The 15,397-nt window shown below is 43.4% G+C and overlaps 1 protein-coding gene across 3 annotated transcripts in view; it reads left to right on the top strand.

The window, feature by feature from the left end:
- The window catches only part of stard13b (StAR related lipid transfer domain containing 13b), a 52,496-nt gene that overhangs the window by 19,768 nt on the left and 17,331 nt on the right, over positions 1–15,397 (top strand). Inside the window, exon 1 of one of the 3 annotated variants that reach the window (XM_084019137.1) lies at positions 10,015–10,286. The exons of the other annotated variants lie outside the window; for them this stretch is intronic. Within the exon in view, the coding sequence (XP_083875263.1) occupies positions 10,124–10,286 (163 nt within the window). The 5' untranslated portion in view covers positions 10,015–10,123. Of the gene's footprint in view, positions 1–10,014; positions 10,287–15,397 lie in introns of those variants that run through there. 3 annotated transcript variants of the gene reach the window in all.

Genomic DNA, 15,397 nt, shown 5'->3' with positions numbered 1-15,397 from the left:
GCAAGAGGCCCGCTCCTCCACTGGGCCGGCTGCCCTCGCCTCCTCGTGCTCGGGTTGGCCGAGCGCGTGGCACGGCTCACACCAAACACTGTGTCCTCCTGCACTGAAGCAAGGCCGCCAGTGACCGTGCTACTGGAGATTTGCACTTCCACCTGTACCCAGATAAGAAAAAAAACACAGCCCTCCGTTAAAAGAGGCTCTGTCCCGGGGCAGTGTAGCACTGCAGCTTTCTTGTGGTTCCAGACCTGATTAAACAATTTGGCTTAGTATTCAAAGAGCAATAGCAGGCTGTAGACTTCCTGTATCCTCTCTGGCTCAGCGGCATTAAAAGTTAAGGCCCAGCAGGACCTGTTTGTGTCCCAGCTTGAAAACAATACCTGCACTGTACTTCCAGCTTATCATGGCCGATGAGCGGAAGTGTTGGACGGTGAGTCCACACAAGCATCGTTAATAAAACTGATCATTCATTATCTGCTCTTTTAGAGAGAGAATATAAAATCACAAAGATTTTGATTCATTAGAGGGGAGGCATAAAAGAATAATTGTATTTTTTTTTTAAATAGTTTTCTTCTGATTCTGGCGTAACGGAGCTTCGTAAACACCTGAGAATACTCAAGTCTCCAGATAAAAGTCTGGTTTCTGTTAGATGGAAAAGCTTTGTTTAATTGTGTTTGGAATCATGTTTGAGACCTTTGGAGGAAAACAATGTCATTTAGAAAAAGGACATTTGTCACAAGAGGTGGAAACTACAAGCCTCACTGTAGGTCTAATTTTAACCAGCTGTCATTTGGTCTTTGCCAGACGCTTAACTCTAAGTTTCTCTCTTGAGACGATGCTCATCTTGAAATATAAACATCAACTTCCTGTTTGAAAGGCTAATGTCATGCTACAGTAAGCTGTAATTTATGAGGAATTATCCTGTCAGCTGTATTTATTCGTGATTGCTGTGAAGATGCCTTGGAGCAGAAACTCCCCTTATGTGCGTTTCACATCGCCAGAAAGGTGATAGAAATTAGTCTCCGGTGGGAAGGAGAAAAAAAGAGGCTTAAAAACAGCTTGAAAATAACTTAATATCAATAAAACATGAGCTCGTTTTCCGTCCGCCTCCTCCTAGAATAAGAAGGCAGTGAGAGTGATGGAGAGAGAAATGTACCTCTGTGATTAGATCCTCATAGCTCTAATAGAAACCAGGTGCTGGACAGTGGTGTAAATGTTTTCCCATGCATTTTTGTGGGCAACGCAGCCTTAACAGATTCAGACCTGACAGCATTACATGCTTTGTCATTCAATGAAATAATAGCCACGTACGCTTGTCATGCCAGTTTTACATTCCTCGAGCCTCTTTATACGAGCCATGACCCCTGCAAGCTCCCTCTTCTAGACCGTTCTCTGATATGGAAACAGTTTTTTCTATGTTTACCTTTTATTGCAGTTGAATGCGAGTTATGTAACAAACTGCTGTGGGAAGATTTGGGTAAACATAACGCGTGAGTCATGTGAAAACCTGTAGGTTGTTTATCGTTCTCTGCTTTGCGGTTTTATGTAATCGCGTCTGTTTTGGAATTGATGATTCTATCGCGAACAACGTCCACCGAAGGATAAAACGAACACACGGACCCTCTAAGAAAACAGAATTAGTGGCCACTTTAATGGATTGGGACCAAAGGCCGCTCCTCCTTCCCCAACCCCATAATCTAAACCCAGATATACGCCACATGTGTGGCTCCTCTGGAAAAATGAACTGGACTTGGGGAAATATATGGTCAGGAAATTTATAGCACATGCCTGGGACGAGCCCTCAGGGGCCGGGGTGGAGGCGGAGGGGAGATCTCCCCACTCCCCGAGCCTTGTTTCCATTAGGCTGGGAAGAGCAATCTCCCAGACTATTCAAGGGGGCCTGGTGTTAGACCTCCTGGCCAACAACATGACCCAATCACGGAGGAGAAATCAGTTTCCTCACATCTGGGATTTTCCCACTGCAGCCATGAGGCAGCATTCCACATCAGTCACCAGACACACACATTTAAATAATTGTGTATGAATAAATATGTTTGTTTCTCTGTATGTGTGTGGAGGGGGACGCTGAGGGAGAGAAAGACAAAGCCCAGAAAAAGTGCCAGTTTTTCAGGGTAAACGGGCGCTTTTTTAAAAAGCTGCCCCGGCCAAAACAAACAAGTGGGGTGAGTCAGCGAAGGGAAAACATTCTCAAGCTGATTGATGTTTCCTCTCCTTGCATCTGCTATCACTTCCACTGCCAAGGGCCGCTCCAGAGGCTAAGTCATCATGTAGCCACAATGATCCTCGCAACGATAACGCTCATCGTTATCGTACGAGTTAGGTTTTTTTTGTTCATCCAGCTAAGAGAGCAGAGGCACAGCGAGTGATTCATGTGGAGAGAGGTCACGACCTTGTTGCTGCGCTTCCTCCATCACTTTTACACATGGGGGACTGACAGGGATGTTATTTTCTGTCTGTCCAGTCCTACCTTGTCAGTCACCGGGTTCAGGTGATTGATTCCTTGTTTACATTTGAGGACACACATTCATTATCCTGTTTTGCTAGCCGTGTCAAACATAAAGGATTGGAAAATAAAACAGATGATGTTTTGATGATTGTTTAAGGGTTCTTAATGAAGAAAAACGTGGACGAAAACCGATGAATTTGTTTACCAGTCATGTGTTAAATTGCCAGAATCTAGTGCCTTCAGTAAGCTGAGCTCAGTGTAAAACAAGGTGCTTGACTCGGCCTAACCCTGACCCTTCCTGGAGAGTCACAGATCAAATGAAACAGGTTCTCCAGACAAGTGTGCGTATTTTCTGTCCTCTTAGCTTGGGGTCTCCACAAGTGGGGCTGAAAATAGCAACATGCTGACTCTCCCTGGTGAACTGGTTCCTCCCGCTGACCCACACTCAACCAAAAAGGCACCCGTGTTTTCACACACATGTTTAATTCCCGTGACTTTGCGAAACCTTTAAATAACCTCGACGGACTCGGTGAGATCCAAATCCAGATGAAAAGCTAGTCACACACTGGAGATTATTTAGTTCCTTCAACGCAAATTAGCCGAAAGTTTTGATGTTTTGCTTCATGGGAAGATACAATCTTTGGAACGATCCGATTGTTTTTGTTATTCTGTCTTCAGCAGAGACCTGAAATATGTAGATGCTCATGTTTTCATGTCAGATCCAGTTAAGATCAGAGCGCTTCACTGGGGCCCTCTTATTCCTCCTGGCTGCACATCGTTTCAGTTTCAGACAGAACAAATGGAATAATTAATATTCTCCCCTCATATATCTCACTGTGACCTCGTAATAATCTGTAAAGCACCTGTCAAGCTCGGTGGCAAATGGGTTTTTTCTGCTTATTGAAATGTAAAGTACTGTTAGCTCAGCTTCATACATAGAGGGCAAACTAAGGTCAGCAGGAATGTGTTCATTTAAGAAAGTGTCAAATCTTCAGCTGTGTTTATAATGGTATTAAACCTTTTATAACAGCAATTCCTGGTGGTGAACAAGAAATGTAAAGAGCCGATATGAAACCTCCACTCTTAGGTCATGCACTGCCTTTAGGAAATTCCTAAAATAACTATGGTATAATGATTACTGAAGCTGGTGGCTACGCAGCAGAATAACTTATCCCATTTATTTTTCAGACGCAAGCCGGGTTTTCTTTTCAGTATCTGCGGTGCAAGATATTGTGACAACAGAAGTAAATGGTGCTGAAAGTGAACCCGTGTTTCCGTTGAAGGGCTGACCTGCTTTAACTGGGGAGAACTCGCTGAGCTCTCGCCAAACTTTAAAATAATTAATGACATCCTGCTGATGGGAAATGTAGGACAGGATCCTTATAATAGTTCATGAATAGAAGCATCTACAGAAGAGTATCTGCAGGTGAAAGTGATGCCTCTTTATAATAGTGTAAAGAAGAAAAGAGGCATTCAAGTGCTATCATTGTAAAGGTATTATTGATCACATGAACGTTTCTTTATGTTGTTTCCTTCATCTTGTTGTTTTGGGATAATAATGAAGAGAGAGACTGGAACTTTTTTTTGTAACTGTCATCTGAGAGCTTGTAGGATGTTGAGCAGCTTGTGATGCCTTCAGGTACTCTATGTAGAGCGTAGAGCTACGTCAGAGTTTTAAGATTGAATTGTCAGAAGCGCTGTTTTAAAAAAAATGGACTTCTTAGTGTCTCTATTACTTGATCAGATATTCAGATGTTTGCAGCAGTAGTTTCGAGGACAGTTTGAAAGTGTTCTTCGGGATAAATCTTCATGCAGGAACTATCTGTATTCACATGAACATGACAGAAGGTTATATTAGAGGTCTCCTTGTGATGTTCTCTAAATTGAAGATCATTCCCCCCATCTGTTCTTACCACCAGTCCTCCAACATCTCCATTCCTTACAGTTTGTTAGGTGGATCTGGATCCTATATGCGTTTAGCTGGTATTTCCCATGTTTCCTGCTGCACTTGAAGGCACCACGGCTGTGTAGCTCTCGTAAGTGCGTGAATCCCTTCGCACACACGCACGCGCACACAGACGCACACACATCTGGTGTGAAGTGTGAAAGTCTGTCTCGCTGCTTTACAATCACGTTGTTACTTTTACCCGGTTTATTGAATTCCACGTGAGCGGAAAATATTATTATTTTTTTTCCCCCCATCAATATGTTGACAACTGCGTCTGAAGAGCGGGCAGCAAAGTCAGGTTCGCTGCTGCTGTAGGAACAAAGTTTCCGACTGGGGGAAAGGAACATTTGAACTGGTTTGTGTGGGACGGAGAGGATCTAACCTGGTTATTATGTCCGAGTGGAGGATTTGCGATGACAACTAGAAGAAAGGCAGCGAGCTTGATGGTCCGGCGTTCATTCAGCGAGCAGCTGCGGAGCTCCACGTCCAAAGCCTGGGATTTACTGTGGAGGAACGTCAGGGAGCGGAGACTGGCAGGTCAGTAGCCCGCTGCAGGCAGCAGACCCCCGGCCGGTGCGCTCCTGGTTTAGGGTTCAGCACCACAGCGAACTTGGACACCATTCACGGTGCATTAAGTGTTATCAGAGTGGTGCATTTTCACTAATGCATGTTTGAAAATGCTATTAATTGTCTATTTAATAGTGTATTGATTGGTACGCTACTTTTTTTATTCTAGTTGTGCGAAATTCCAGTTTAAAAATTAAAGCTCTAATCATATTGGATTTGTTGAGTATATTATTCATTGTAATAACTGCTTTTAACTCAGTCGTCTATAATTACTGGTCCAACATATTTACTTTTATAAACGTGGAGACATTTTTTTTAGATGCATTTGATGAAAATTTAAGGGAATATATTTTAGTTTGGTCTCTTTTGAGCAAAATTATGTTTTTGATATAAAAAAAATATGTCTCAATAAGTTGTATGTGAATGTAATGCAAGCCTGAATACAGAAACAGGATAACCAAACACTGAGCCTTTTATACACGTGTATGAAATCAATGGCTACATAGTATTTTCATTTTAATCCATAATCAGTGACGACATGCCTGGTAATGCCGCAGGGTGGCGCTGTTGAGTAATGTTTGCACTGTGAAATGGAAAGTGCATGGAAGCTTATCCACCAACCTACCAATCAATCAGTCATCGCTGCTTGTCAGGGGTGAATATTTCATACGAAATATAAGTGTTATATATTGGTAACACATGTACATCCCGTTGCTGTGTTTGTATATTAATTCACCAGACTGTGAATAAACTCAAACCTAAGCAGTTTCCAAGAAACGTGAAAATGAAATGGTTCATACCTATTAACTTTAAAATGTCTCTCTGGAGGACAAGCTTTCAAACATCATATTTCCTGCATAATGTGTATAAAGGTATGCAATCTACCCCCATTTCTGCTGCCTTTTAACGAAAATTAATATTTAAGTCATTGATTGAACATGGTGGATATTTTTCTAGATTTGTAAAGCTCCACACTCTAATCAAACACTGAAGATTTAAAGGTTAACACACCTGGCGCATTGATTCTGTATGAGATCCTGTTTGTTACATGTTGTGCAGTAACCAAGGTCTACCACTAGGGGCTGTGAATTGACCACATCAGCTCCTCGTGGGAAAGCCACATGAATTAGAAAACAGCTCTGTCTTCTTGAGGAGTTTGAGTGCTCAGTGTCACACACACACACACACACACACACACACACACACACACACACACACACACACAGACAAGGCTTGGAGGCTGCTGTTCAATCTTCACACCAGGTTCTTGTACTTTGTGCAGAGAGTTGGATTCATGCTCGTCTCAGCTGTGCAGCCTGCCGGGGCATGATGCCGATGCAGCAGCTGAGGCCTGCGTAGTCTGGATGGTTGACACATTAATCATGCATGCTTTACCACATAACAGTATGTATCTCAGTGATGTGTGTCTCTGCAGCCCTTAGGCCTTGCTTATTGTACAATAAGACACTGATGTAGCTGACTGGCTTGAGAGATGGATTGAAAGTTATGCATATTGTTATACGTTGTTTGATCCCTTTAAATAAGTTCCCTAGTGTTCTTTTTTTTGCTAGGTTTTCTACACAAATAAACAGTGTATTTGTGACTTTTTATGTAAAGAAAGAAGAAAGATTAAGTGGAAATCAGAGTTTTGCACAAATGTAGGTGTTAGGACCCTGATGGCTACTCATCATGATACGACCAATCAGCAAGAGAATGAATGTGCGTCGACTCACAGACGGTGGTCTGCCTAATATTTCTATTTATTGTTTAATCGTAACATCAAAGCACCGACTCCAACGTGATAGACTTAAATGATACGAGTCAGTCCATCAGATAAGAAGTGTGGCGCCTACGCATGGAACCTTATTGTTTGACTGTGGTTCTTTATCTGTACCCTGCTGCTCTGTTGAAAGTCACGCTGCAGCCAGCCAAAAGGCAAATAGAGCAAATACATTAAAATAAAACGACAAACGCCAAACTCTGAGGTGTGTCTTATAATGCATTGTAAATTCTTGGAGTTATAATCAGCCGTTTTAGTCAAAATGCTCCCTTACATAATTGGAAGAAACACCACTGTATTTAACTTGGATATGATGTGAAATCTGTTCACCCACAAATTGAACGCAATACCGCCCCCCTCCCATATCCTCCGTATTTCCTTTAAAGTGTGTATTTTTAGTTAATACTTAATAATATGCAGGGGTGAAGCTTGAATATGCTGCGACACACCTATGTTTTGAGGGGAAAAAACCCAGCAGCTTCATGTAACTGCTGTTTAAATGAGATTAAATAATTATGCGTGGAGTAATCCCCACTGTGTTGAGTCACAGTTCCAGCGAGCACCTGCCAACTCACTGGAACGCTTCAGGTTACCTGCACCGCAGCTCCAATGATCTCGCAGTATTAAAGTATGATTTACTTCCAGACCTGAGCTCAGAATGCAGACATTTAGTGGCTCATGAGGTGGAAATGTTCAGTCACACTGGGACTATTCTTAAGCCTTCGCCACAGGAAACGTAGCCACGCCAGAGCCCGAACCGGCCAGCGCAGATTACATGCGTCTGCTGCTGAATCAAACCACTTCAGAGCGGTGTAAAAAACCCCACTCGACCTCCTCCGTACTCGTCATCGGTGGGCACCGAGCTCCGTGATTCAGTGTCTAAGTTTCCCTTTTGTCATCTCATCTGGCGGAGCAGAGAATGAATGAATGAATGCTGGTTATGCGTTAAACGGCCTGCGTTACGCTCGCATTTCCAACCGTTTGTCATCACACAGCAACAATAACTGCCTTTATTGTGATGAACAGAGAAGGCATCTTACAGAGTGTATGTTTATGTGTGTGTGTAACGTGAGTCTGGTTCCTGTCGCCATGCTGTATAGCACTTGAGCGCTGAAACCTAGACAGAGGCGTGTTGGAACACGTTTGATAAGGGCCTGACACACAATACTCCCACCAAGGACACACCACAGTCATTTCTTCATGGTATGTGGCACAGAGTTAAACACGGGGACATCCAAAGGCAAGCGTGGTGATCTAGCTCTTTCACAATCCACACTGAGTTATTTCAAGGCAGACGGGGGATAAAAAACACCATTAATCTCATCCATTACGATGTTGCACGGCGGTGGCTGATTGATTCTGTAATGCGATATGTATGTAAGTGAATTTCTTCGTCTAGACCGAAAAAAACTCAGACGTGGGTTCAGGGAGAACGCCCTGTTGCCAACACGCTGCCACTCAGACACCTGAAGCGATCCTTTTACAGTATGAATGAACGCAGGTGTTTGTGTGTGTAAAAAAAAAAAAAAATTCAAATGTGTCACCGCCCAATGAAATCATCTGAATAGTGTCGCACCATCACCTAGTATAAAGAAATAGCAATCACTTATTTAAATAGATCTACCTGGGGGTGTGGAGAGGGCCATTAAACCCAGGAGGGGTTTATGAAAACGTGCAGCGGTGAATTGTGGTCTTTGTGAGCTCAAGCGAGGGTGGGTTTTGCCAGCCAGGGAGCGAAACAGACAGGCGCTGTGTTTGACTTGGTCGCCGGCCCATTTGGGCTCTACATGTATGGCGCCACGCTTATACGACACAGGCAAGCCTGTATGCGGAGGCCGGGGGCAGTCGGGAGAGTGGCAGGGGCCCTGAGTGGTGCTGGGTGGGTCGGCTCGGTGCGGATGTGGACTTTACTGCAGGTGTGAGGAGATTGTGGTTTTGTAAAACCGGTTGATGGATGTGACGTCAGAGAAGCTTTTAGTTTTCATTTTAAAACATATGGTGTAAACTGTGGTGCAACAGTTTCAGATGTTATGAGTTCCACTGCTGAGTATCTGTGGATGGACACTGTTTTCCCACAATGCAATGCAGAAAAAGCTGCCCAGAGCTGCACAAAATACAAATAAATTGTGAAAGATCTTCATTTAGCATGTGGGTGCGGCAAGATTTTTCCCCAGTCAAATATTTTAGTATGAATACATTTTAATATATGACTTTTTTTTTCTTTTTTTTCTCTTTTTTTTGTTATTTAACTTTCTTTGATTAATGTAAATGAGCACATGTTAGATCACTTCCTGTTTGTACAAAATGGGAAAGCACATTAGCATCTTATAAAATAGAATACTTTAAAATATTTATTGAGTTATCAATGTGTTTTATTAATATGTGCTTTTGTATGGCTGTTTATTATTTTATTCTTCCAGTCCAAATCTTTTTTTCTTTTATTCATCTTATTTTGAAAGTCACAGCTTGATTGACACGTGCAAACATCTTAAATCACATCCTGTCAGTACAAAATGGGAAAGTGCAAGGCCTTATTGTGAAAACGACATACCACGACCGTTGCTCATCGGTAAATACTATGTTTAGTACGCAGACTGGGGAGTCACTGGACAGCCATCACAAGTGAACAGATGACATGCGGGAGCTGATATTTCCTTTTGTGTTGAGGGAAGGCGATCTCGGTCACTCGTATGTATTCAAGCTACAATGTCTTTTCCCCCCGAGGAGGTGATACTCGGAGGAGACCTGCTGAGAGGCCTTCCTGTGGCTGGAACCAGGGGTTATGTTGTGGGGGTGGGGGGCGGGAGCGGGGGAGCAGAAATTAGCATTCTCCAACCATGAAAACAACCTCTCCTCTCTTTCTCTCTCCCCCTGTAGTTTTCTCTAAAATGGCACAGCCTCACTCTCGCCCAGTAAACTTGGCACCTGTGTGTCCAGCAACAGCAGAAGAGTTGTTCTAGTGCAGGGCGGGTCCAAAAAACACTATTTTTGTAAGCCCTCCCACACCCCTCGTTCTTCCACTCCTGCTCTCCTTACACAGTTCATAGGCATTCCAATGGTATTTATATTTCCCTCCAGACCAGGGGGAAGTCGACAAGCGTTCACACAGACACTGGATTCAGCTCAGCAAGGTGGGCAGTGCTCCCAGTGCTTCCTCGCCATTGGCCTCCACGTGGTCACGTGACCTGCACAGCTCGACTGAAGCATTGGCACTCCTCCCCCCAAGGCTCAGCTCTGCCTTCCCACTCGGCTCACTTTAGGCTTTTTACGCCAGTATGTGAAGTTTTCTGTTGGTGGGAGAGAGTGTGTGTGAGTGTCCATCAGCCAGCGGCCAGGGGTTTGTTTGAGGTACTGTGTTTCAGTTATGTTTCGGGAGCTCCCGGAGTCCACAGGCAGCGAGTGTCTTGGGAGTATGACCCCAGAGACTCAGGATTTCTACCTGAGAATGGACCATCACCGCCGACGCTCCGGGTACAGGCTGGGCAGGATCATTGCCCGGCAGCAGCTACTCAAGAGGATTGCTGGAGGTAGGAGAGAGTTGTTTGGGCAGAAATGACAGTTGGTGGGGTTTTTTTTTAGACTTGGCTGAAGAGTCAGCTGTTAAGTATTCGGTTTAAATGAATCCTTCATTGTCATACCTCCAGGAATGGAACTGGTAGTCAAAACATGCAGTGAGTAAGACATGACGCATACGTATGAATATGAGAGCATGAATTCAGGATAATCGAGGGCCAGCGAGCAAGGGCATCGTTGTGTTTGTTTGGGAGCAGCTGATTGTCTGTCAAATAAGTGGCTTTTTTCTGGTTTGTGCACAGTTTTCAGATAACAAAATAATCTTTGGAAGACAAGTACAGTGATAAGGTGTGTGTGTGTGTGTGTGTGTGTGTGTGTGTGTGCACTGCAAACACAGTCAAACTTGACCTTCAGCCAATAGGAAGTCATGGGTGTGCAGTGTTGGTGAATAATTAGTATTGACTGACTGCAACGAACACTGAGAGATGATAAGCTGCAGGATCAGTTTCATAACAAGAGGTAAGCCCACATCGTAAACAGGAGACATCCATGAAGGGCTAGTCTGACAGTTTTACAAGCCCTCGGCTCATTTGTGGACAGTTAGGGCAGCAATAGTGGAGCCTGAACCTCCACTCATCTTCCTCCAAGGCCTGTAACCTCCCTCTGGTTCTGTTACCTGGAGATTTAAGGTCCCTGCTCCTGGAAGGGGGGGCAGGGCAGAATAACAATAGGCTTTATGACAAAGCGCTACCACTCCTGCTCCCTCCTGGAGATGTGAACACCCCGACGCTGGATCAAAGGGCGGCTGCATGTCATAACACAAGAAGCTTCATCATCTTCAGCCATGAGATGGCAACACGCAGCTTACACAGTTGTGCCACAGCGTGAGTCAGATGATGCAGCTTCTTGTGTGGCAACGTTGGAGGACTGAGGCAGCACACGAGGCCTTATGAACATGTGAAGGATTACACAGAGCCTTACAGTTTGGGATCTCCATGATCTGATCTCTGCAGGCGTGTGCAGTCATGTAACCTGGCATGTGTGTTCAGATTACAGATGTCTGGTTTGACAGCAAACCAACAATTTGGGTGATCTGTGTGGAGGACGGAAAATATGTACATGTTTGAAGTGGGTTTTTAGGATCAGGTCATTATAACAGCTTTTACTTGTTTAAAGTCAGGTGGGACTTTAAATGCTTTTAAATATAATGTGCTTTGATTTCACATGATGTAAACTTTTGATTCATTCGACAGTTGTCACTGCACAGTTTGTCATTTTTAAATGTGGTTTTAAAATGCTTTAAAAATGAGCAAACATTAAGTTTTGAGCTGATTATCCTCAATATCATCAATCCATTTCAATCACGGTGCTCATCTTTTATTTAAACAAAAGAATATATATATATAAATGTATCATAAATCCCAACTATCAAATGTAAAAATACAATCTGCAGATAAAATGTCCCGAGTTGAGTTGGAAAACCAGTAAATGTTAACTTTCCAGTGTAATTAATCCCAAGCAGTGTGTTAAAACTTCAACAATGTTCCTTAGACATGGTGACACATGATAATATCATTATCCCCATGGTTTCTAAGACGACACAAATACAAAAATAAATAAGATAAAACCGTTATCCAGCTGTTTTCATTGCCTTTCTTAAGTGCTGTAATTATGCAATCTAAAGCAATCATCGCACCTAATTTTGGTAGTTAAAGTTTTAATTTGACTCGCCTTAAACGCCTTAATTGAGCAATTATCTTGCAGTGTGTCAGTTTTTCTTAATTTTCCTCAGGAGAGAAGTGTTTTAGAATGGATGTGATTTCCGTTCACACCTTATGTAACGCCTACGTGGTCGAACGGCGAGGTCGTATTTTAAGGGACTGACTGCAGAGTGTGCTGCCGCGGGATTGTTGCAGTGGCTCCAGCATTCCAGCTGGCCAGATCTGTTGACATAGCAGGTTGAAAGTGAGAGGGGGCCATGGTGATGGGCAGAGTTCCTCATGTATTGTTTCACCCCAAATTCCAGGGAAGCTTGTGGGGTCTGAGTCATGTTTCTAATTTGATGGCGTTTGGGAGCTAGCGGAGCTATGTGTGCGTGGGTTCTCTTTCAGTCCACTGTGGACTGCTTTCTGACAAAGTCCCGGGACAGGATGAAGACCCGCAAGTAGATCTCATGTGGGCTTGGAGTCAATGGATGCAAACGCACGGCTGTTTAAGGTGGGAAGAAACAAACGTGAGTGCTGCACAGTGGGATTGTTTTATTGTGGAGTCACTGACATCAAATATATTTTTAACAAATCACATTGCTAATCACTGTTTATTTATTTATCACTGATTATTTTATTTTTTATTAATATTTTATATATATTTTTTTAATTATTTCATAGCAAAATTGTCAAATAGAAAGAGGTTCAGTGCAGAATTAATAATCATATTATTCAGGATTGATTGGGGATTGTTAGTCCCCTCGGCTGTGGTATCAAGCCCAGATTATGAATGAATCATCTCAGTTATATAACCCATTACTCAGATATTCATTATAGATAATGTGTTTCAGCTGTTTTCCTGCAGTGAAAACCAGATTATTCCCGTTTAGCCACGGAAAAGTCCCGTAAAGTTCATCGCGGCTCCGGTGGAAACCCTGAGCAGCTGAATTCCACACCGTGACTAAGAGCTTCCTCGCCGACTGTGGCCGTTTGGTTCTCTTTCTCATTGAGGGGCCGTTGTGTTTCGGACAGGAAGCTCTGTCCAGCGTGACCCCTCCGTGGCCCTCCTTCACGGCTTATTGACCTCTGTGCAGCCAGCGGCCTCCGATCTCTGCCCCGGAGAGGCCGTCCTGTCATGCTTGAGGACCATGTGCATCTCTTGTCAAATGACACAAGTTACTGCGCGGCAGCTGTGTGCTTATCATGAATGCGTCTATGTCAGGGAGTTACAAAGCGTGCCTTTGATTTGGCCGAATGTGCCATCAGACACATTTGTTCTCCTGCTGCCGTCAGCGTTAACTACAGCAGATATGCTCCAACTGCTGTAAATACCGGGGAGGAGAAGTTTAATGATGACAATGAAAGATTCTGCAAAATTGAAATGCACTTAGAGAAAAAACCTACTTAGTGAGAAGCAAAACGTTTCCGAGCAGGATAATAGGATGTAACAGTTACACACTTGAAGATTTCAAATACTCTGCATGGAGAGGACAGGAACACTTGAGCTCGTTAAGAGGACACACTCTACTCCTCTCCTCTGTTCTGCTTCTGACGAACACTTGGATAATTGTTAGAAAACAGCTCTGAAAAGGGGGGTTTGATCGCTCCGTCTTTTGAGAACTTCAAGGTGAGGAATCTAATCAGACTCTGTCCTCTCCCACTCAAGACTCCTCTCTCAAAAGCACTGAATTATTCATCAGCGGTCTGCTTCAGCATGTGGCGCATTTGATCATCTGTGTGTGAAACAAATATAACTGCTCCTTCATTAAAACGGAGGTTGGATGATAAGTGAGGATGTAGCCTTATGCATTGTTTACCTCATATACATGAAGCCAGTTTATCTTTTATTCAGGAACCTCTCTGTTGCAGATGTGGTTGTTATGTAGAGTTTGTTTGCTACCTTCAGGGGGAAGTAAATAATACTGACAATGTTGACAATGTGATTAGCTGGTCATCTTCCTCTAGCACTAACGGCATCACACTTCTACTGATTCCATCCATGGCTTGTGCTTACAGTTGAGCTGAAACAGCATTTGAAGAGTAACTATGTGTTTCTTGGGGAAGTATTTCTGAATGAAACTGAATACGCAGGTGGGATATAATGTTGGGAGGAATTTTCAACTGAAAAGATTCTCTAGCTCTGTACCACCGTTGCAGATTAATTAATGCATGGATATCATGATTGGTTGAAATTGTTTGGTAGCTGAGGTAAGCACACGTCTTCCAGAAAGACAAAAACAGAAAAATATATTGGATTTTTAGACAATTAGCTATTGCAGATGCAACTTTCTCTAAAAGGGCTTTTCTGTTTGAAAACAAATCTAAACATTAACAGATAGTGTATCATGAGAAATTGTAAGAAGTATAGAGTAGATACATTTTCATATCTTTCCAACCCTGCTTTGCTGAGCAGTGAAAGGCTTTCAGATACAGCCACGTGTTTAAATAATAGACTCCAACTTCCAAACTCAGTAGTCACTATATCTGAAGACAAACAGCCAACAGTTGGAAGTGTTGCTATCCCCGCCCTGCTGATAAAGAACGAGTAAATGATTCAAGAATTTTTCAATGGCCGGAAGCAAACTGACTCAATCCAGCCAACCTGAATAAAGGTCACGTTCAAAAAGCTCTTCTGTAGAGTTCCCCTTTTCACCTGTAGGTGGCAGGCTGGACTCACATCTCTGTCCCTGTGCTTGAATCGGTGTAGTTTGGCTGACAGCTGCCACATGTGCAGGGCTAATCATTTACTAAGGGGTTTGAGAAATGCCTCAGCTGGACTGTAACAGGAACGCAGAGTCTCACATTAACAGAGCCACGGTGGAAAACCTCTCCTGATCTCTGCTCTTTCACATTCCACAGATTAGAAAATGCTAACTGGGGGGAAAAAAGCCTTATTAACCTACAGCCAGCAAATACAGAGGTAGATCAGAAGATCGGTGGTTTGATTCCCGACTCCTCCAGACCCCACGCCAAAGTGTTCTTGGGCAAGATACTGAACCCCAAATAATACACTAAGAATGTCATAAGAAAGCTGCAGCAAATGTGTCTCGGATGAATGAAGCAAATATCAAAAGACGTGTGTCATGTTGATGACATAACTGCTCTTTCAGGCTTCACTTAAAAGCTCATGAGAGTGCGGTTGCTCTGCCTCACATATTGGACAGTCTGTCGATTTTTGCCTGATCTGCATGTAAGCCATACAGGAGTTCAGCACATGTCCACCCCCATGTGGTAAAAATGTACATTACGCGTCTTCAGCTGGAAAAACTGACAGGCGCAAAGGCAGCATGCATGAACCACAGACATTCAGCCGCTGTCGCCTCACTTTATAGGCCTTTTAGTCGGGGAGTTACTGTCTGAACAGCCTGTCATTCATTGTGTGTGTGTGTGTGTGTGTGTGTGTGTGTGTGTGTGTGAAC

The sequence above is a fragment of the Eutrigla gurnardus genome (assembly GCF_963514095.1).
Source record: "Eutrigla gurnardus genome assembly, chromosome: 10".
NCBI lineage: Eukaryota > Metazoa > Chordata > Actinopteri > Perciformes > Triglidae > Eutrigla > Eutrigla gurnardus.
Note: the sequence above shows the minus strand (reverse complement) of the source record. Positions and strands in the feature narration are given on the sequence as shown.